The 23,547-nt window shown below is 49.1% G+C and overlaps 1 protein-coding gene across 1 annotated transcript in view; it reads right to left on the bottom strand.

Annotated features, from left to right (window-relative positions):
• Positions 1-545: 545 nt before the first annotated feature.
• The window catches only part of SH3TC1 (SH3 domain and tetratricopeptide repeats 1), an 83,013-nt gene continuing 60,011 nt past the window's right edge, over positions 546-23,547 (bottom strand). The window contains exons 13-18 of the mRNA XM_029063715.2: positions 22,053-22,233; positions 13,664-13,814; positions 9,541-9,663; positions 8,923-9,073; positions 5,907-6,103; positions 546-1,250 (exon numbers count right to left, since the gene is read on the bottom strand). Of these exons, the coding sequence (XP_028919548.1) occupies positions 993-1,250; positions 5,907-6,103; positions 8,923-9,073; positions 9,541-9,663; positions 13,664-13,814; positions 22,053-22,233 (1,061 nt within the window). The 3' untranslated portion in view covers positions 546-992. The remainder of the gene's footprint in view (positions 1,251-5,906; positions 6,104-8,922; positions 9,074-9,540; positions 9,664-13,663; positions 13,815-22,052; positions 22,234-23,547) is intronic.

Raw genomic sequence — 23,547 nt, 5'->3', positions numbered from 1 at the left:
GGTCATGGGTTCTAATCCCCGCTCTGCCAGTTGCCTGCTGTATGACCTTGGGCATGTCACTTCACTTCTCTGGACTTCAGTCACCTCATCTGTAAAATGGGGATCGAGACTATGAGCCCCTCATGGGATAACCTGATTACCTTGTATATACTCCAGTGCTTAGAACAGTGCTTGGTACATAGTAAGCGCTTAACAAATACCACAATTACTATTTAAGAACGTTATCTGGCCTAGGTCTCTGTTTCATTCAACATCACCATGACATCCTTGGGACACTAAAACCTTTTCAAATCTAATATTTATTTCTATTCATGTCTCTCTCCCCCTCCAGACTCACTGTGGGCAGGGACAGTGCTCTGCACACAGTAAACAATAAATACAATTGCCTGGCTGATTTATAAATTATAAACTGGATGCTCCGTGTGGGCAGGGAATGTGTTGACCAATTCTGTTGTTCTATACTCTCCCAAGTGCTTAGTACAGTGTTCGTTCCGCTGTAAATGTTTAGTAAATACCTTTGATTGATTGATCTACAATAGCCTGACTTGGACATTGCTCATTTATTCCCCCTCCCTCCTCCAAAATACCACCCAACAAACCTTGATACAAAGGGTGGAAACAAAGCCAATCCAACCCAGATGACAGAGTAAAGTCAGTTTTGTTCAACAGAGGTTGATTTCCCCAAGCTTTAACATTTTGCAAAAACCACCACGTCGGAGGGTCAAGAATCCGATTCCTGTTCATCGTGTCAAAGCGTGAACTCGAAAAGATTTTAATGAGCCGTAGCAGCTGTCGCGCCCTTTCCATCCCCGCCCAAGAGATGGCCGGCTAAGGCCCAATCCCAGAGCAAAACCATCTTTCAAGTGACCGTTCTCAGCTACGGATCCGAACTGACCTGCCTCCATAGCCTTTCCGGCGTGAAACGCAAAAATATCTTGGGGAGTGTTGGTGGGGGGAAGGGGGTGGGGAGAAGAGGCGACGGGGCCAGTGTTTCACCGGGGGGATTTGGAAATGGTCTTGGCCGAGCCCCTCTGACACCGATCGGGGGCCAGGTTGATCCGTTTGACGTTTAGCTCCGTGGCCAAGGCCCTGGCTTTCTGATAGAAGAAGAGGGACATTTCCCGATCGACGAGGAAGTTGTGGTAGATGATGGCCAGGCGGGTGTAGAGCTTCAGCTGGGCCTTCTTGTCGCCCAAGTCCATGGCAGCCGCCAGGGCCAAGTGGTAATAGCCAGCGGCGTCGAAAGGGTCCTGAAACGGGAAACACAGCTGGTTTCTCTTTGTTTTTTTAAATGGCATTTGTTAAGCGCTTACTACGTGTGAAGCGCTGGGGTAGATACAAGTTGACTAAGTTGGACACAGTCCCTGCCAGCTCTGCCGCCTGTCAGCTGTGTGACTGTGGGCAAGTCACTTCACTTCTCTGGGCCTCAGTTCCCTCATCTGTACAAGGGGGATGAAGACTGTGAGCCTCACGTGGGGCAACCTGATTCCCCTGTGTCTACCCCAGCGCTTAGAACAGTGCTCGGCACATAGTAAGCGCTTAACAAATACCAACATTATTATTATTATTACCTAGGGCTCATAGTCAAAGTGAGCAGCATGGAGTAGTGGATAGAGCCCGGGCCTGGAGTCAGACGGATCTGGGTTCTAATCCCAACTCCGCCACTTGTCTGCAGGGTGACCTTGGGCAAGTCACTTCTCTGGGCCTCAGTCTTATTCCCCATTTTACAGATGAGGGAACTGACTCCCAGGTAGGACAGGGACTCGGTCCAACCTGCCGATCTCGTATCCAGCCCAGCACTTAGTTCAGTGCCTAGCACACGATACGTGCATAACAAATATCACAGTTTTTATTATGATTAAGCACTTTATGTCATGCACTGTTCTAAGCGCTGGGGTAGATATACAAGATGGACAGAGTCACTGTCCCACCTAAGGCTCACAGCTTAAGTGAAATGAAGTTGGCCCAGTAATGGGAGAATTAGCATTTGTTAAATGCTTGCTTTGTGTCAAGCACTGTTCTAAGCACTGCGGTAGATACAAGTTGATCATTTGGATACATTTCCTGTCCCGCAGGGGCTCACAGTCTAAGCGAAATAATAATAATAATGATGAGTGTGGTATTCGTTAAGCTGTTACTATATGTGCAAAGCACTGTTCTAAGTGGTGGGTTAGATATAAGATAATCAGATAATGAGGTTGAAAACGGTCCCTGTCCCACATGGGGCTCACAACCCTAATGCCCATGTTACAGATGAGGGAACTGAGGCACAGACAAATGAAGTGACATGCCCAAGATCACCCAGCAGACTTGTGGAGGTGTCGGGACTAGAACCCAGGTCCTCTGAATCCCAGCCTGGACTCTTTCCTCTAGGCTGTGATGCTTGTCTATGGAATAAGCAGGCAGAAATTCCCAGGTCTGGGAGTCAGTGGACCTGGGTTTTATTTCCAGCTCTACCACATACCTGCTTTGTGCACTGTGGGCAAGTCACTTCCTTTGTCTGTGCCTCAGTTCCCTCATCTGCAAAATGGGGATTCAATACCAGTTCTCCATCAGACTGTGAGCCCCATGTGGCATCTGATTATCTTGGATCTAACCTAGTGCTTAATGCAGTGCTTGGCACATAATAAGTGCTTAACAAGAGAAGTAGAGTAACCTAGTGGTAAGAGCCCGGGTCTGGCAATCAAAAGGACCTGGGGCGTTCTAATCCCAGTTCTGCCACTTGTCTTCTGTGTGACCTTGGGCAAATCACCTGACTGGGCCTCAGTTCACTCATCTGTAAAATGGGAATTAAGAGTGTGAGGCCCATGTGGGATAGGGACTGTGTCCAGTCTGATTTGCTTGTTCCACCCAGTGCTTAGTACAGTGCCTGGCACATACTAAGCGCTCAACAAATACAATAATAATGATTATTATTATTATGTGGGACAGGGACTGTGTCCTCCCTGATTAGCTAATATCCATCCCAGCGCTTAGTACGATGCCTGGCACGTAGAAAGTGCTTAACAAGTAGCATTTAAAAATAAAAGAAGCTCCAATTTAATTCCTTGAGCTGAGTCAGCTGTGGCATCCAGAGGCCTGGCTGGAGAGATTGCTCCCGGAATCTCACCCCAGCCCCTTCTCCCCCCACGCCCCCCGGGGTTGGGTCTGTTGGGGCAGGCTGTGCCCAGGCTTCGATCTTGGGCTGGCAGTTGAGAAGCAGCGTGGCTCAGTGGAAAGAGCACGGGCTTTGGAGTCAGAGTTCATGGGTTCGAATCCCGGCTCGGCCACTTGTCAGCTGGGTGACTTTGGGCGAGTCACTTAACTTCTCTGCGCCTCAGTTCCCTCATCTGTAAAATGGGGATGAAGACTGTGAGCCCCACGTGGGACCACCTGATTCCCCTGTGTCTACCCCAGCGCTTAGAACAGTGCTCGGCACCTAGTAAGCGCTTAACAAATACCAACATTATCAGTTCCAGGCCCCATGGCATTTTCCCCTTGACCAGGCTGGACTCTCTCTGTGCATCTGCTGACCTCTGGAGACCCCCCAGCTAGATTTCCAAGCTCACCTCCCACCCCCGTCCTCCCATTCCTTGGTCCGGCTTGGACCCTGATCTACTAATGATAATAATAATGGTATTCGTTACGCGTTTACTCTGGGCCAGGCGGTGTACTAAGCTCTGGGCTGGATCCAAGCAAATGGGGTCGGACCCAATCCCTGTCCCACGTGGGGCTCGCGGTCTCCGTTCCCATCTTATAGAGGGGGGAACTGAGGCCGGGAGAAGAAGAGTGTCTCGTCCAAGGCCACGCGGCAGACTGAGCTCGAGGGCAGAGACCGTATCTACCATTCCGTACTAGCGTACGGCCCCCGACGCTTAGCGCAGTGCTCCGCACACAGGGAGCGCTCACTTTGAAGACCGTTAACACTAAGCTTTGCTTCGCGCTGAAATGTTTTGACCACATGGGGGCGCTTCGCTCACGGCCTACGGGCTCTTCTCGGGGGAGGAGGAGGAGGAGGGCAGAAGGAGGAGGGCAGGAGGACGAGGACAGGAGGAGGAGGAGGGCAGGAGGGGGAGAAGGAGGACACAAGAGGGAGGAGGAGGACAGAAGGAGGTGGAGAAGGAGGACAGGAGGAGGTGGACAGGAGGAGGAGGACAGAAGCAGGAGGAGGAGAACAGAAGGAAGAGGACAGGAGGAGGAGGACAGGAGGAAGAGGAGGATAGAAGGAAGAGGACAGGAGGAGGAGGACGGGAGGAGGAGGACTGAAGGAAGAGGAGGAGGAGGGCAGGAGAAGGAGGAGGACAGAAGAAGGAGGAGGAGGAGGAGGAAGACAGAAAGAGGAGGAGGAAGAGGACAGGAGGAGGAGGACAGGAGGAGGACAGGAGGAGGACGACAGGAGGAAGAGGACAGGAGGAGGACAGAAGGAGGAGGACAGAAGGAGGAGGAGGAGGAGGATAGAAGGAAGAGGACAGGAGGAGGAGGACTGAAGGAAGAGGAGGAGGAGGGCAGGAGGAGGAGGAGAAGGACAGAAGGAGGAGGAGGAGGAGGACAGAAGGAGGTGGAGGACAGAAGGAGGTGGAGGATGAGGAAGGGGAAGGAGGAGGAAGAGGAGGAAGAAAGGGGAAGGAGGAGGAAGAGAGTGGAAGAACAATGAGGAGAAGAAGGAGAAGTAGGAGAAGGAGAAGGGAAGAAGGAGGGGGAAGGAGAAGGGGGGGAGGAGGAAAGAGAAAGGAGAGGGGGAGGAGAAGGAAAAGGAAAGAAGGAAGAAGGAAGAAGGAGGAGGAGGAGGAAAGAAAGAGGGGGAGGAGGACAAAGGAGGAGGGGGAGGAGGAGGAGAAAGGAGGAGGAGGAGAAAAGAAGGAAGTGGAGGTGGAAAGGGGGGGGGAAGAGGAGAAAGAGTAGGAGGAAAGGGGAAGGAGGAGGAGGAGGAGGAGAAAGTAAGAGAAGGAGGAGGAAAACAGAAGAAGGAGGGGGAAGAGAAGGAGGAGGAAGAAGAGCAGGAAAAGGATGGGGGAAGAAGGAGGAGGAAGTAGAGGAGAAGAGAGGAGGAGGAGGAAAGGAAGAGGTGGAGGAGTGGGAAGGGGGAAGGAGGAGGAAGAGGAAAGGGAAAGGAGGAAGAGGAGGAGGAGAAGAAAAGGAGGAGGAAAAGGGAAGAAGGAGGGGGAAGGAGGAAAGGAGGAGGTGGAAGATGAGGAAGAAGGAGGAGGAAGAAGGAGGAATGGGAAAGGAGGAGGAGGAGAAAGGAAGAGAAGCACGAGGAGGAGGAAAAGGGAAGAAGGAGGGGGAAGGAGGAAAGAAGGTGATGGAGGATGAGGAAGGGGAAGGAGGAGGAGGAGAAGAAAGGAGGAGGGGGAAGGGGAAGGAAGAGGAGGGGGAGGAAGAGCAGAAAGGAAGAGAATGAGAAGGAGGAGGAAGAAAAGGGAAAAAGAAGGGGGAAGGAGGAGGAGAAGGAGGGGGGGAAGAAGGAGGGAGGAGGAGGAGAAAAAGAGAAGGAGAAGGAAGAGGAGGAGGAGAAAAAGGACCCTCCTCTAGATTGTAAACTCACTGTTGGTAGGGAATGTGTCTGTTATATTGTTATACTGTACTGTCCCAAGCGCTTAGTATAGTGGTACAGTGTTGTGCACACAGCCAGCGCTCAGTAAATAGAATGACCGTCTGAGGAGGACGAGGAGAAGAAAGGTTTGCAGCTCACGACATTCCCTCCCTCCCCCTAATCTATTTTGACGTCGGTAGCCTCCCCCTGTAGACTGCAAACTTGTGGGGAGCAGGGATCGCATCCTACCCACTCTGTCCCGTCGCCCTCTCCCAAGCGCTCGGTACAGTGCTCCGCAAGCAGTGAGCGCTCCGGGAATAGGACCGACGGACTGCTCCGGTATTCCTGTTGGCTCAGAAGAGGGGAGCCGGGGGGAGGAAAGAGACGTCCTGACCTTCAGGTCGTAGAATATGATGTCTCCCAGGATGAGGTAGACCCTGACGTAATAGAGCGTTTCCTCGTCGAACTGCAGCGGGGAGGAGCAGAGGGAGAGCGCCTTGAGGTAGAAGTGCTCGGCCAGCTCGCTGTGACCCAGCCGGTGGTTGACGGCCGCCAGCCTGTGATAAGCCACCCGCTCGTTCAGCCGGTCGCCTGGCAAGGGGACGGAGGGACAGGTAGAGACCGGTCACACCCCGTTCTAATAAAATGACAACGATGGTATTTCTCAAACACTTACTACGTGCCAGGCACTGGGGTGGATACAAGCAATTCGGGTTGGACGCGGTCCCTGTCCCACGTCAGGCTCACGGTCTTAATCCCCATTTTACAGATGGGGTAACTGAGGCACAGGGAAGTTAAGTGGCTTGCCCAAGGCCACACGGCAGACAAGTGGGGGAGTCAGGATTAGAACCCATAACCTTCTGACTCCCAGGGTCTAGCCGCGACGTCATGCTGCTTCCCAAGGCGGCGTCTGGAGGCCCAGCAAGGCCTAGTGGAAAGAACCCAGCCCTGGCGGGGTTGGGGGAGGGAGCCAGAGGACCTGAGTTCTAATCCCTCCTCTGCCACTTGCTGGATGACCTTGGGCAAGTCACTTCATTTCTTCTAGACCAGGAGCCCTTAGTTAGGTAGGGATTGTCTCTATTGGTTGCCGAATTGTACCTTCCAAGTGCTTAGTCAAGTGTTCCACACAGAGTAAGTGCTCAATAAATACGATAGAATGAATGAATGAATCTATAAAATTGGGACTTAATACCTGTTCTCTCTCCTACTTAAACTGTGAGCCCCATAAACCTGCTAAACTTGTCCCTTTTCCAATGGTTACTACCATGGCAGAATAATAATAATAATGATAATAGTTGTCAAGCGCTTACTAGGTGCCAGACACTGTACTAAGCACTGGGGTAGATACAAGGTAATTGGTTCGGACACAGTCCCTGTCCTATATGGGGATCAGTCTTAATCCCCGTTTGCAGCATGACTTAATGGAAGGAGCCCGGACTTGGGAGTCAGAGGTCGTGGGTTCTAATTCCAGCTCCCCTGATCAGCTGTGTGACTTTGGGTGAGTCACTTGACTTCTCTGTGCCTCAGTTACCTTATCTGCAAATGGGGATTAAGACAGAGTCTCACAAGGGATAACATGATGACCTCGTATCTACCCCAGTGCTTAGAACAGTGCTCGGCACATAGTAAGTGCTTAACAAAAGCTATCATTATTAGTATTATTTACAGATGAGGGAACTGAGACGCAGGGAGGGGAAGTGACTTGCCCAAGGTCACACAGCAGATAAGTGGAGGGGCCGGGATTAGAACCCAGATCCTTCGGACTCTCAGGCCTGGGTTCTATCCAGTAAGCCATGCTCCCTGTCACTAAAGCCACATTATTATTAATTATTATTATTACTAAGGACTCCCCTACAGAGGAAAGTGGGATACTGAACCATCCAAACCGACCCTCCGCACGAATTTCTTCCTCCACTAAATCTCCCCAGCCCAACCTGGGGCAAGTCCCTTCACTTCTCTGGGCCTCAGTTTCCTCATCTGGCTCAGTGGAAAGAGCCCGGGCTTGGGAGTCAGAGGTCATGGGTTCGAATCCCTGCTTTGCCACTTGTCAGCTGGGTGACTGTGGGCAAGTCACTTCACTTCTCTGAGCCTCAGTTCCCTCATCTGTAAAATGGGGATGTAGACTCTGAGCCCCACGTGGGACGACCCGATGACCCTGTATCTCCCCCAGCGCTTAGAACAGTGCTCTGCACATAGCAAGCTCTTAACAAATACCATAATTATTATTATAAGTCATTCAGGATGGACCCAGTCCCTGTCCCACATGGAGCTCACAGCCTTCATCCCCATTTGAGAGGATAGAGGCTTAGAGGCTAGAGCCCGGGCCTGGGAGTCAGAAGGACATGGGTTCTAATTCCAGCTCCGCCACTTATTTGCTGTGTGACCTTGGGCAAGTCACTTTGTTTCTCTGGGCCTCAGTTCCTCACTTCTCAGTTCCCTCATCTGCAAAGTGGGGATTAAGCCTGTGAACCCTATTTGGAACAGGGACTGTGTCCAGCCCCATTATTTATCCTAGCACTTGTTCAGTGTCTGGTGCATAGTAAGCGCTTAACAAAAGCTTATTATTATTATTATGATTATTTGACAGATGAGGGAACTGAGGCCCAAAGAAGATAAGCGTCTCACCCAAAATCACCCATCAGAGAGGTATCGGGGGCAGGATGAGAAGCCAGGTCACTCATTCATTCAATAATATTTATTGAGCACTTACTATGTGCAGAGCACTTGGAATGAATCCTCTTCTGCCCCCTTTCCCTCTGCTCCTCCCCCTCTCCCATCCCATCCCCTCAGCACTGTACTCATCCGCTCGACTGTATAGATCTTCATTACCCTATTTATTTTGTTAATGAGATGTACATCACCTTGATCCTATTTATCTGCTATTGTTTTAATGAGACGTTCTTCCCCTCGATTCTATTTATTGCCATTGTTCTTGCTGTCCGTCTCCCCCGATTAGACCGTAAGCCCGTCAAAGGTCAGGGACCGTCTCTATCTGTTACCGGTTTGGACATACCAAGCGCTTAGTAGAGTGCTCTGCACATAGTAAGCGCTCAATAAATACTATTGAATGAATGAATGTACAATTCGGCAACAGATAGAGACAGTCCCTGCCCAATAACAGGTTCACAGTCTAAACCGGGGAGACAGAGAGCAAAGGAAAACAGAACAAAACATCAAGATAAATAGAATCATAGAGATATACATTTCATTAACAAAATAAATGGGTAATAAATAATATATACAAATATGCCCAGTGCTGAGGGGAGGGGAAGTGGGAAGAGCAGAGGACGGGATTGGGGGGGACGGGGAGGGGAGGACCTTCTGACTCCCAGGCCCGGGCTTTCTCCGCGCCCGAGGACACGTTGCTCTTCCAACGGATGGGCAGGGCCACGTCTCAGTTGGGTACTTACCCAGGTTCACGCTGAGGGCAAGAGACATTTGGGCGAATTCCAGGCACTCCCCGTGAGCCTTCAGTGCAAACAGCAGTTCCACCAGTTTGTTGCAAAGCCGCAGCTCGGCCTCTCTGTCTCCGATCCCGATGACCAGCGGGAGAGCCTTGTCCTGAAACGACGTTTACAGACACAGTCTCATGGCAAAGGGGCTAAAAAACCCTGGCCCTTAGAGATAAACGGATCATCCCGTTGATAGTTGAGTCTTCTCGACACCCCTCTTTCTGGGAACATAGGGCTGACTCCTAACACCACTTGCCTCACCTCCCCCCTCACCGTGGTAAGCGCCTTCTCTACACCGTACTGAACGTTAGCGTAGATACCAGCTTCATTAATAATTAGGGTATTTGTTCAGTTCTTACTATGGCCCAAGTGCTGTCCTAAGCGCTGCGGTAGATACGAGGTAATCGGATTGTCCCATGTGGGGCTCACAGTCTTAAACCCCATTTTACAGATAAAATGTACAATAATAATAATAATAGTGATGATAATAATCTGCCCCAGTGCTTAGCAGAATGCTGGGCACAGAGTGAGCGCTGAACAAATCCCCCCGCCCGTTAGCACGAAGAAACGACTGACCCGGTAGAACGACACCGCCTTTTCTCTCTCCCAAGGGCCGTTGAAGAAGATGTCGCCGGCCGCCTCAAACAGCCGTGCCCCCGTCTCGGGATCGCCCGTGTACAGAGCGGCCTCTTGTGCGACCTGAAAGGAGAGATCTTCTCTCAGTGAGGCTATTATACTTTCCAAGCGCTTAGTACAGTGCTCTGCACACAGTAAGCACTCAATAAATACCACTGAATGAATCTGTTGAGTGCTTACTGTGTGCAGGGCACTGTACTAAGTGCTTGGAAAGTACAACTCAGCAACAAAGTAAGACAATCCCTGCCCACAATGGGCTCATAATCTAGAAGGGGAGAGACAGACATCAAAACAAGTAAACAGGTATCAATAGCATCAGTGTAAATAAATGGAATTATAGGTATATATACACATCAGAACAAGTAAACAGGTATTAATATAATAATGATGATAACGATAATACTTGGTAAGTGCTTATTATGGGCCAAACAGTTATTTTTACTACTAATAATGGTCATTGTTAAGTGCTATGTGCCAAGCACTGTACTAAGCGTTGGGGTAGATACAAGCAAATTGGGTTGGACCTAGTCCCTGTCCCACATGGAGCTCGCAATCTTAATCCCCATTTTACAGATGAGGGAACTGAGACACAGGGAGGTGTCTTCCCCAAGGTCCCACAGCAGACGTGTGGCGGAGCCAGGATTAGAACGCAGGTCCTTCTGACACCCAGGCCCGGGCTCCAGCCGTACAAACTGCTTCCCCGTCCATTTTTCCACTGTCTAATTTCCTCCTGCCTGAAAAGACAGCTGTGTTTTTCTTCCCCAATAGAGAAGCAGCATGGTTCAGTGGAAAGAGCCCAGGTTTGGGAGTCAGAGGTCATGGGTTCAAATCTCAGCTCTGCCACTTGCCAGCTGTGTGACTGTGGGCAAGTCACAACTTCTCTGTGCCTCATTGACCTCATCTGTCAAATGGGGATGAAGACTGTGACCCCACGTGGGACAACCTGATGACCCTGTATCTCCCCCAGCACTTAGAACAGTGCTCTGCACATAGTAAGCGCTTAACAAATACCAACATTATTATTATAAGCTCCCTGGGGGGTAGGGCTTGTGCTTCCTCTCTGTTGTCCTCTCCCATCGTATCGCTACTTGGGTGCGACCTGGGCCCAGACGCACCTGGGGAGAAAAGCAGATCTCCTCCCTTCTAGACTGTGAGCCTGTTTTGGGCGGGGATTGTCTCTATGTGTTGCCGAATTGTAATAGTCATTCAATAGTATTTTATTATTTTATTTTATTTTCAATAGTAATAATGTTGGTATTCATTAAGCGCTTACTATGTGCTGAGCACTGTTCTAAGTGCTGGGGGAGATACAGGGTTATCAAGTTGTCCCACATGAGGCTCACAGTCTTCATCCCCATTTGACAGATGAGGGAACTGAGGCCAGAGAAGTGAAGTGACTTGCCCACAGTCACACAGCCGACGAGTGGCAGAGCCGGGATTAGAACCCACAACCTCCGACTCCCAAGCCCGGGCTCTTTCCACTCAGCCACGCTGCTTCTCTACTTTCTCAGGGCTTAGTACAGTGCTCTGCACGTGGCTCAGTGGAAAGAACCTGGGCTTCGGAGTCAGAGGTCATGGGTGCGACTCCCGGCTCTGCCACTTGTCAGCTGTGTGACTGTGGGCGAGTCACGTCACTTCTCTGTGCCTCAGTTCCCTCATCTGTCAAATGGGGATTAACTGTGAACCTCACGTGGGACAACCTGATGACCCTGTATCTCTCCCAGCGCTTAGAACAGTGCTCTGCACATAGTAAGCGCTGAACAATTACCAACATTATTCACGTGAACTACACATGAAACATGAAGTGTATCTATATTGTTTTCCTCTTCTGGACAATACCCATTCTCAGAACAACGAGGTCAGAGGACGGCAGCTTCCGAGAATCTGGTTTCGCAGTGGCAGCGAGGTCCGGAGGCAGCTAGGCGCAACGTTTGACCAACATTACCTCTGAAAACCCTTTTGTCCGTTGAATTGCAGGCCAAAGTGTCCTTCAAGAGGAAGTCAGAGGGTGAAGGGAGGGAGCATGGAGGTGGAGTTGGGTAATGAGAAGCTGCGTGGCTCAGGGGAACGAGCCCGGGCTTGGGAGTCAGAGGTCAAGGGTTCGAATCCCGGCTCTGCCACTTGTCAGCTGTGTGACTGTGGGCAACTCACTTCACTTCTCTGTGCCTCAGTGACCTCATCTGTAAAATGGGGATGAAGACCGTGAGCCCCATGGGGGACAATCTGATGATCCTGTATCTACCTCAGTGCTTAGAACAGTGCTCTGCACATTGTGAGCGCTTAACAAATACCAACCTTATTAATGGCGAGGGGAATGAGACCCAAAATGCCAAGCAGCATGGACTAGTGGCAAGAACCCTTAACTTCTCCGGGCCTCAGTTCCCTCATCTGTAAAATGGGGATTAAGACTGTGAGCCTCACGAGGGACAACCTGATTACCTTGTATCTACCCCTGAGCTTAGAACAGTGGTTGGCACATAGTAAGCACTTAAATACCATCATCATTATTATCATTATTATTATTATTATTAAGAATCCGGGGTTTGGGAGTCAGAGGATGTGGGTTCTAATTTCACTCCGCCACTAGTCTGCTGTGTGACCTTGGGCAAGTCACGTATCTTCTCTGAGCATCAGTTCCCTCATCTATAAAATGGTCTGAGCCCCACGTGGGACAACCTGATTACCTTGTATCTAGTCCAGTGCTTAGAACAGTGCTTGACATATTAATAATAATGTTGGTATTTGTTAAGCGCTTACTATGTGCAGAGCACTGTTCTGAGCGCTGAGGGAGATACAGGGTCATCAGGTCGTCCCCCGTGAGGCTCACAGTTAATCCCCATTTTACAGATGAGGTCACTGAGGCACAGAGAAGTGAAGTGACTCGCCCACAGTCACCCAGCTGACAAGTGGCAGAGCGGGAGTCGAACCCATGACCTCTGACTCCGAAGCACACATATTCCTTTAAGAGTATTTATTGAGCACTTACTATGTGCAGAGCACTGTGCTAAGCGCTTGGAATGTACAATTCGGCAACAGATAAAGATAATCCCTACCCAATGACGGGCTCACAGTTTAAACAGTAAGCACTTAACAAATACCATCATCATTATTATTATTATTATTATTATTAAGTCAGGGCAGGATTGGAAGAGAAAGGTTGAGCTTCGGGTAGTAATGGGAAAAGATCTTGGCTTTTTTATTGATTTTTTGGTCTTGGCTCCTTCCCATCCCACATTGTAGTTGAGTGGAACCTGGCTCCAGAAGCCCATGGGAAGAGAACAAGAGAAATCCCAGCTTCCCTAGGAAAAGCCTACAAGAGTCACAGGCCCCTTGTCTGGATTCTTCCTGGGGACAGCTCACTGAGGTGAGGGAATGTGTGTTTATTGTTTTCCTCTCCCAAGTGCTTAGCACAGTGCTCTGCCCCCAGTAAGCACTCAATAAATACAACTGACAGAGCTCTGTTGTTGTGGACGGTGGCAGCTGCAGTTGAGAAGCAGCGTGGCTCAGTGGAAAGAGCCCGGGCTTGGGAGTCAGAGGTCATGGGTTCGAATCCTGGCTCTGCCACTTGTCAGCTGTGTGGCTGTGGGCAAGTCACTTCACTTCTGTGGGCCTCAGTGACCTCATCTGTAAATGGGGATTAAGACTGTGAGCCTCCCGTGGGACAACCTGATGACCCTGTATCTCCCCCAGCGCTTTGAACAGTGCTCTGCACATAGTAAGCGCTTAACAAATACCAACATTATTATTATTATAAAAAAAAACCGAACAAGTCCTATGAACAAAGTATTTATTCTCTCTCTCCCTATCCAGTCATTCTCCACACTGCTCCCGTGACTGTGACCCTCTGACATCCACGGCTGAAGCGCTTATGTACAGATCTTTAAATGAGATGCTATAAATTATTTATCTTCAAGACTGTCTCCCCCTCTAGAATGTCAATTCATTATGACAGAGAACGCCTCTGCTAATTCAACTGTATCGGTGCTCTCCCAAGTGCAGTGTTCTACGCATAGTAAGTGCTCAGTAAATACCACTGATGGATTGATAGGTAAAGTCAACATACCTGAATGTACAGATCTACCAATTCGTTCTGTCTCAAAATGTAATAGATCTTCCCAGCCTGTAGCCACGCGTATGCTTCCTTTTCCTTCTTCTGAAGGTCTATAAATATTCCCAGACTTCTTTTGGTATACTCAAGAGCCGATTTGTAAGCCCTGAAAAGAGAGTGGTTACACGAGTCTAAAATATCTGCATTTGTAATAGTTATAATAATAACAACAATAATAATAATTATAGTGCTTTTAAAAGTTTACTATTTGCCGGGCTCTGTAGTAAGCGCTGGGGTGGACACTAGCAAATCGGGTTGGACCCTGTCCCTCGTCGTATGTGGGGCTCACAGTCTCAATCCCCATTTTACAGGTGAGGGAACTGAGGCCCGGAGAAGTGAAGTGACTTTGCCCAAGGTCACACAGCAGACAAGTGGAGGAGCTGGAATTAGAACCCATGACCTTCTGACTCCCAGGCCCGGGCTCTAGCCACTATGCCATGATTAGGACATTTATGGGCAAGTCACTTCACTTCCCTGTGCCTCAGTTCCCTCATCTGTAAAATAGGGATTAAGACTGTGAGCCTTACGTGAGACAACCTGATGACCTTGTATCTACCCCAGCGCTTAGAACAGTGCTCTGCACATAGTAAGCGCTTAACAAATACCAACATTATTATTATCCAGTACTTGCTTTCTTCTAAGCACCGAGGTAGATCCAAGGGTTATCAGCTCGAACGCCTATGAGGCTCGCTTTCCTTTCCCCTTTCTGCAGATGAGGAAAAGAAGGGCCAGAGAGGTTAAGTAATTGGCCCGTGGCCACACAGCAGGCCGGTGGTATAACTCTGGTCTTCAAAATGTTCTTTACACTAGGCTATGCTGCTTCCCAAATCATGTAAACTCTGTCTCCCCCGATTAGACCGTAGGCCCGTCAAACGGCAGGGACCGTCTCCATCTGTGGCCGACTTGTTCATTCCAAGCGCTTAGTACAGTGCTCTGCACAGAGTAAGCGCCCAATAAATACTATTGAATGAATGAATGCTTTTTGGAGCTAATATTAGGTGCTTAAAGGGTACAGATCCAAGTGCCCAGGGGGCATTATAAGACTGTAAGCTTGTTATGGGCAGGGACCACCTCTACCAACTCTGTATTATCGTACTCTCCCCAGCACTTAGTACAGTGCTTTGCACGTAGTAAATGCCCAATAAATAAGATTGATACAGGACGGAAAGGGAGTAGTGAAGCAGAGTGGCTTAGTGGAAAGAGCACGGGCTCGGGAGTCAGAGGTCATGGGTTCTAATCCCCACTCTGCCACTTGTCTGCTGTGTGACCCTGGGCAACTCACTTAACTTCTCTGTGCCTCAGTTCCCTCATCTGTAAAAATGGGGATTAAAAAACGTGAGCCCCACGTGGGACAATCTGATTACCCTGTATCTGCTCCAGTGCTTAGAACAGTGCTCTGCACAGAGGAAGCGCTTAACAGATACTATAATTTTTTTTTTTTTTTAGTGGGGAGAGTGATCGACTGTCAGATATTAGGGAATTCATTCATTCATTCAATAGTATTTATTGAGCGCTTACTATGTGCAGAGCACTGTACTAAGCGCTTGGAATGAACAAGTCGGCAACAGATAGAGACGGTCCCTGCCCTCTGACGGGCTCACGGTCTAATCGGGGGAGACGGGCGGACGAGAACGATGGCGATAAATAGAGTCGAGGGGAAGAACATCTCAGTGGAACAAGGCTGGGCTTTCTGAGTCAGAGGTCATGGGTTCGACTCCCGGCTCTGCCACTCGTCGGCTGTGTGACTGTGGAAAAGTCACTTCACTTCTCTGTGCCTCAGTGACCTCATCTGTAAAATGGGGATTAACTGTAAGCCTCACGTGGGACAATCTGATCACCCTGTATCCCCCCAGCGCTTAGAACAGTGCTCTGCACATAGGCAACGCTTAACAAATACCAACATTATTATTATGTTAAGGGGGAAGGAGTTCCAGGCCCAAGGGAAAACGTGGGTGAGGGGTTGGCGGTTAGATAGACGAGATTGAAGAGGGAGATTAAGGTTTAGTAAAAATAGAATAAGCACCCTTTGATTAAATACCACAAACACCCCACAGTAATTCTCTGTATTTACTCAAGTACTTTAGAATGCAATAACATATAATGAAGGTGAGTAAAGGGCCGGGAGAAGCTGTGAAGGAGCTTAGTCTGTTTTCGGGGAACCTGGACATATGACACACGGTCTCCTCTATCTCGCCGCCGACTTCTCGCCCCCCTCCTACCTCGTGCTTGGAAAGCCCTCCCTCCTCCTACCAGACAGACAGTTGCTCTCCCCTGCTCCAAAACCTTATTGAAGACCCATCTCCTCCAAGAAGCCTTCCCTGATTGAGCCCCCCCCCCTTCTCCCACTTCCTTCTGCGTTGCTCTTACTTGCGCCTTCGTTCATCCTCCCTCCCGTCCCCACAGCATGTGTCTAAATATCTATCACTGATTTGTCTCTATCTGTAACCGAATTGTACTTTCCAAGCGCTTAGTACAGTGCTCTGCACACAGTAAGCGCTCAATCAATACGATTGAATGAATTGATCTCTTTTTTTTTATTTATATCAATGTCGGTCTCCCCCTCTAGACCGTGAGCTCGTTGTGGGCAGGATGTGTCTGTTGTTATATCGTACTCTCCCGCTTGCTTAGTACAGTGCTTAGCACACAGTAAGTTTGCAAAAAATAGGATGGGATGAATGAACAAATGAGAAACAGAGTTCCTCAGATTCAGAGCACACCTATTCAACTGTGTCACCTTGTTGTGGGCAGGGAATGCGTCTGTTTATTATTCTCCCAGAGCGCTTAGTACAGTGCTCTGCAAACAATGAACACTCAATACGATTGACTATTTATTGAGCAGCCGCTTGATGCATTAGAGAAGCAGTGTCGCCTAGTGGATAGCTCATGGGACTGGGTGAAAAATCCTGACTCTGACCCTTGTCAGTTGTGACATCTTGGACAAATCGCTTCACTTCTCTAGGCCTCAGTTCCCTCATCTGTAAAATGGGGAATAAAGTTGTGAGCCCCATGCGGGGCAGGGACTGTGTCCAACCTGATTAGCTTCTATCTACCTCAGCGCTTAGTACAGTCTCTGGTACATAGAAAGCATTTAAATACAACAAAAAATAAATTACACTGTATTAATTACTTGGGAAGTGGGGAACTGAGGGTACACACAGCGTGGCTCAGTGGAAAGAGCCTGGTCTTGGGAGTCAGAGGTCATGGGTTCGACTCCCGGCTCTGCCACTTGTCAGCTGTGTGACTGTGGGCGAGTCACTTCACTTCTCCGTTCCTCACTTACCTCATCTGTAAAATCGGATTAAGACTGTGAGCCTCTCGTGGGACAATCTGATTACTTTGTATCTACCCCAGCGCTTAGAACAGTGCTCTGCACATAGTAAGCGCTTAACAAATACCAACATTATTAATTTTGTCTCATATCAGTGGTGTTCAGTGTGCACAACACTGAACTAAACATTTCAGAAAGTACAGTGCAACAGTGTTGGTCAACACGTTCTCTGCCCTAAACGAGCTTACACTGAAAACTAAGGAAACCTCTCTGATGAGGTTCTCCATTCCTTCCTTCCTTCATTCAGTGGTATTTACTGAGCGCTTACTGTGTGCAGAGCACTGTACTAAGTGCTTGGAATGGACAACACAGAAACAGAGACAATCTTTGCCCACAATGGGCTCAGAGTCTAGAAGGAGGAGACTGTAAACTCTCGAGACTGTAAACTCACTGTGAACAAGGAAATGTAAGTACAGGTTCATAACTTCCCTTTATTGAAAGCAGCTCTTTGATTATTTTATTTTATTCTTTTATTTTGTAAATGAGGTGCACATCCCCTCGATTCTACTTATGGCGATTAAGTTGTCTTGTTTTTGTCCGTCTGTCTCCCCCGATTAGACTGTGAGCTCGTCCATGGGCAGGGATTGTCTCTATCTGTTGCTGAATTGCACATTCCAAGCGCTTAGTACAGTGCTCTGCACATAGTAAGCGCTCAATAAACACTATTGAATGAATGAATGGAGATCTTTTTTTTTTTTTAAATGGTGTTTGTTACGCGTCTATGTGCCAGGCACTGTACTAAACGCTGGAGTAGATACAAGCTCATCATGTCCCCCATGGGGCTCACAGTCCGCATCCTTATTTTCCAGATGAGATACCCAAAGCACAGAGAAGTGAAGTGACTGGCCCAAGGTCAGACAGCTGACACGTGTCTGAGCTGGGATTAGAACCCAGTCCTGACTCCCAGGCCAGGGCTCTAGCCATTAGGCGACGCTGCTTCCTCATTCAGGAATGATCGATTACCCTTGGATTTGCACCATGTATTCACCCCCTCCCTCAGCCCCACAGCACTTAGGCCCCTATCTGTAATTTCTTTCTTTCTCTTAATGTCCATCTCCCCATCTAGACCATAAGCTCCTCGTGGACGGGGAATGTCTATCCCCCCTCTCCTCCTGTGCTCTCCCAAATGCTTAGTTCAGTGGCTACCGCCGGGCCCTGGGAGTCAGAAGGTCGTGGGTTCTAAATCTGTCTCCGGTGTGACCTTGGGCAACTCACTTCACTTCTCCGTGCCTCAGTTATTTCATCTGCAAACTGGAGATTGAGACTGCGAGCCCCACGTGGAACAGGGACTGTGTACAACCTGATTTGCTTGTATCTACCCCAGTGCCTGTCACATAATAAGCGCTTAAATACCATAATTATAGGAAAGCAGCATGGCTTAATGGATAAAGCCCGGGCCTGGGAGTCAGAAGGACTTGGGTTCTAATCCCGGCTTCGCCACTTGTCTCCTGTGAGACGCTGAGGAAGTCACTTCGCTTCTTTGTGCCTCAGTTCTATCATCCGGATGTGGGCCCTATGTGGAGTGTGTCCAAGCCAATTACCTTCTACTCACTCCAGTGTTTAGAACAGTGCCTGACACCTAGTAGGGGCGTAAAGAGCCCAGGCTTGGGAATCAGAGGTCATGGGTTCAAATCCCACCTCTGCCACTTGTCAGCTGTGTGACTGTGGGCAAGTCACTTCACTTCTCTGTGCCTCAGGTCCCTCATCTGTAAAATGGGGATTAACTGTGAGCCTCACGTGGGACAACCTGATGACCATGTATCAACCCCAGCACTTTGAACAGTGCTCTGCACATAGTAAGCGCTTAACAGATACCAACATTATTTGGAAAAGCAGTGTGGCTCAGTGAAAAGAGCGTGGGCTTCGGAATCAGAGGTCATGGGTTTGACTCCCGGCTCTGCCGCTTGTCAGCTGTGTGACTGTGGGCGAGTCACTTCACTTCTCTGTGCCTCAGTTACCTCATCTGTAAAATGGGGATTATCTGTGAGCCTCACGTGGGACAAACTGATCACCCTGTATCTTCCCCAGCGCTTAGAACAGTGCTCTCGCACATAGTAAGCGCTTAACAAATACCAACATTATTGGTGATGCACACAGTAAGCGTTCAATACGTATGATTGACTGATCATAGCCCAGCTTTCTTAAAAGCAGTCATACCCTTTAGTGATCAGAAACTCATATTAATAATGATGATGGTATCTATTAAGCATTTACTCGAGGACATTCACTGAGAGAACTTACTAGATCTACTCATAATAATGTTGGGATTTGTTAAGCGCTTACTATGTGCCGAGCACTGTTCTAAGCGCTGGGGTAGACACAGGGGAATCAGGATGTCCCACGTGGGGCTCACAGTCTTAATCCCCATTTTACAGATGAGGTCACTGAGGCCCAGAGAAGTGAAGTGACTTGCCCACAGTCACACAGCTGACAAGTGGCAGAGCTGGGATTCGAACTCATGACCTCCGACTCCAAAGCCCGTGCTCTTTCCACTCAGCTACGCTGCTTCTCATTTGATCATATTCTCCCAAGAGTTTAGTATAGTGCAGAGTACTATAGGTACTCAAGAACGAGGGATGTTTATTAAGCACTTACTGTGTGCAGAGCACTGTTCAAAGTCCTTGAGAGAGTAAAATGGTCAATCCCTACCTTCGAGGATTTTACATGGTAGCAGGAGAGACAGACATTAAAATCAATTACAGGTAGAACGAGTCACCAATTATAAATATTTGTACGTAAAGGCTGAGGGGAATCGGTCAATCGTCTTCAGGGAACGCTTGTGCAGAGCACTGTATTAAGCGCTTGGGAGAGTAGAATAGAACAATATAATTAACATTCCCTGCCCACAACGAACTGACAGACTAGAGAGGGGGAGGCAGACATTAAAAGAAATAAATAAATTTCAGATATGGAGATAAGCGGTGTAGGGCTGGGAGAGGGAATGACAAAAGGGAACAAGTCAGGGCGAAACAGAAGTGGGGGGAGAAGAGGAAAAGAAAGCTTAGTCAGGGAAGGCCTCTTGGAGGAGGTGGGCCGCCAGTAAGGCTTGGAAGATGGGAAGAGTCATCATCTATTTGGCTCAGTGAAAAGAGCCCGGGCTTGGGAGTCAGAGGACGTGGGTTCTAATCCCGGCTCCGCCACTTGTCCGCTGCGTGACCTTGGGCAAGCCACTTCACTTCTCCGTGCCTCAGTTCCCTCATCTGTAAAATGGATTAAGACTGTGAGCCCCACGTGGGACAACCTGATTACCTTGTATCTGCCCCAGCGCTTAGAATAATAATGTTGGTATTTGTTAAGTGCTTACTATGTGCAGAGCACTGTTCTAAGCTCTGGGGGAGATACAGGGTAATCAGGTGGTCCCGCGTGAGGCTCACAATCTTCATCCCCATTTTCCAGATGAGGTAACTGAGGCCCAGAGAAGTGAAGCGACTTGCCCACGGTCCCACAGCTGACAAGTGGCAGAGCCAGAATTCGAACCCATGACCTCTGACTCCCAAGCCCGGTCTCTTTCCACCGAGCCACGCTGCTTCTCTAACAGTGCTTGACACATAGTAAGCCCTTAAACACCATCTATCGGGGAGAGGATGAGCATCTAAGTGTTTAGGGGATGAGTTCTTGTCTGTCCGTCTCCCCCGATCAGACCGTAAGCCCGTCAAACGGCAGGGACCGTCTCTATCTGTTGCCGACTTGTTCATCCCAAGCGCTTAGTACAGTGCTCTGCACATAGTAAGCGCTCAATAAATACTATTGAATGAATGAATGAATGAATGAGTTGGATGAATACTATTGATTGCGATCAAACAGACTCTCCCACTTAGGATTCACAATTTAAGAGGTAGGGAGAGCTGGCATCTTACTCAATTTTATAGACAAGGCAACTGAGGCCCAGAGAGATGAAGTAACTTGCCCGGCAGTGGCAGAGCCGAGAACAGAAACCAGGCAGGGATCCTGACTCCCAGCCCTCTGCTTTTATCACCAGGCCTCGCGACCCCCTTCCCGAGAGGCTGGGCTCACTGCTCCGAGCCCTGCGAGCTGACAAACTCAACCCATTCTTTTCCAGTGGTTTTTAAGTGCTTACCATGTGCCAGGCAATGTATTAATAATAATAACGGTGGTATTTGCTAAGCGCTTACTACGTGCAAAGCACTGTTCTAAGCGCTGGAGGGATACAAGGTGATCAGGTTGTCCCACGTGGGGCTCACCGTTTTAATCCCCATTTTTACAGATGAGGTATCTGAGGCCCAGAGAAGTGAAGTGACTTGCCCAAAGTCACAGAGCTGACAAACCGCGGAGCTGGGATTTGAACCCATGACCTCTGACTGTTAATGAGATGTATATCGCCTTGATTCTATTTATTTGCTATTGTTTTAATGAGATGTTCATCCCCTCGATTCTATTTATTGCCATTGTTCTCGTCCGTCCGTCTCCCCCGATTAGACCGTGAGCCCGTCAAAGGGCAGGGACCGTCTCTATCTGTTCCCGATTTGTCCGTTCCAAACGCTTAGTACAGTGCTCTGCACATAGTAAGCGCTCAATAAATACTATTGAATGAATGAATGACTCCCAAGCCCGGGCTCTGTCCACTGAGCCACGCTGCTTCTCTATTAAGCTTCTATTAAGCACTGGGGTGGATCTGAGCTATAATCGACGCATTAATTATGGTTCCTGTTTAGTGCTTACTAGGTGCCAAACACTGTTCTAAGCACTGGGGTAGATAGAAGTTAATCACATTGAGCACAGTCCCGGTTCCACATGGGGCTCACTTAACATTTTAAAGCATGGCTGACTCCCTCAGTAGACTGTAAGCTCCCCGTGGGCAAGGAAGGTGTCTGTTTATTGTCCTTTTGTCCTCTCCCAAGCATTTAGATGAGGGAACTGAGGCCCAGAGAAGTGAAGCGACTTGACCAAGGTCACCCAGCAGACCACCGGCGGAGCCGAGAGGAGAACCCAGCCCTTTGGGATTTCCAGGGCCGGCCTCCATCCCCCAGGCCGTGCGATGGATTCCGCGCTTCTCACCTTTCTGTGCCTAAGGAGAGATAGAGCTGACTGATGGTCTCCAATAGCTGCCCCTCCAGCTCCTTATTGGACGTCCTCCGGGCCAGGGCCAGCTGACACTCGTTGTAGATGAGACACTGGGCCTCGTTGGGAGACAGGACACTGTAGAAGTGGCACAGGCGGCGGAGCGCTTGGAGTTGGCCTAGGGGGAGAAAAACAGAGTCGGTCAGTCAATCCTATTTACTGAGCGCTTACCGTGTGCACAGCACTGGACTAAATGTTTGGGAGAGGACAAAAGAACAATAAACAGACACATCCCCTGCCTACAAGGAGCTTACAGTCTCCTATCATTATGCCACTGATGCCTGTCTACTTGTTTTGTTTTGCTGTCTGTCTCCCCCCTTCTAAACTATGAGCCCGTTGTTGGTTAGGAATCGTCTCTATCTGTTGCTGAATTGTAATTTCCAAGGGCTTTTAGTACAGTGCTCTGCACACAGTAAGCGCTCAATAGGTACGACGGAATGAAGGAATGAATCCTGAGAGAGAGAGTCAGTAAGCTTGACTGACTATCTCAGGATTCATTCCTTCATTCCGTCGTATTTATTGAGCGCTTACTGTGTGCAGAGCTCTGTATTAAGCCCTTGGGGCAGTAGAATAGAAAAGACATTTCCTGCCCTAAATGAGACTAGAGTCTAGAGGGGGAGACAGACGTTAATACAAATAAGAAAAATAAATCAACACCCCAAGGGGGGGCTCGCAGCTTAATTCTGACTTTAGAGATGAGGGAATCGAGGCCCAAAGAGGTGAGGTGATTGCCCAAGGTCCTACAGCAGAGCAGTGGCAGAGCTGGGATTAGAACCCAGGTCCTCTGACTCCCGGGATCTATCCATTAGGTCAGTGCTCCTTCAGTTTTTTGTACTTTCCCAAGGCCTCAGTACAGTTCTCAGTACAGAAAGCAGCACGGTGTAGTGGCTAGAGCCCGGGCCTGGGAGTCAGAAGGTCATGGGTTCTAATCCCGGTCCCCCACTTGTCTACTGTGTGGCCTCGGACAAATCGCTTCACTTCTCTGGGCCTCGGTGACCTCATCTGTAAAATGGGGGTTAAGATTGCCAGCCCCATGAGGGACAGGGACTGCATCCAACCCAGTTTGCCTGTAACCACCCCAGCGCTTAGAACAGCGACTGGCATATAGTAAGTGCTTAACAAATACTAGGGAAGCAGCATGGCATAGTGGTTAGATCATGATCCTGGAAGCCGGAAAGTCATGGGTTCTAATCCCAGCTCATGTCTGCTGCGTGATCTTGCACAGGTCGCTTCACTTCTCTCGGCCTCAGTTCCTTTATCTGTAAAATGGGGATAAAGGCTGTGAGCTCCAGGTGGGACAGGGACCGCGTCCAATCTGATTAGCTTGTAATGTTGGTATTTGTTAAGCGCTTACTACGTGCAGAGCATTGTTCTAAGTGCTGGGGTAGATACAGGGTAATCAGGTTGTCCCACGTGAGGCTCACACTTAATC

The sequence above is a fragment of the Ornithorhynchus anatinus genome, chromosome 4 (genome assembly GCF_004115215.2).
Source record: "Ornithorhynchus anatinus isolate Pmale09 chromosome 4, mOrnAna1.pri.v4, whole genome shotgun sequence".
Lineage (NCBI taxonomy): Eukaryota > Metazoa > Chordata > Mammalia > Monotremata > Ornithorhynchidae > Ornithorhynchus > Ornithorhynchus anatinus.
The sequence above is the reverse complement of the archived record's forward strand: the minus strand, read 5'-3'. Positions and strand labels throughout refer to the sequence as shown.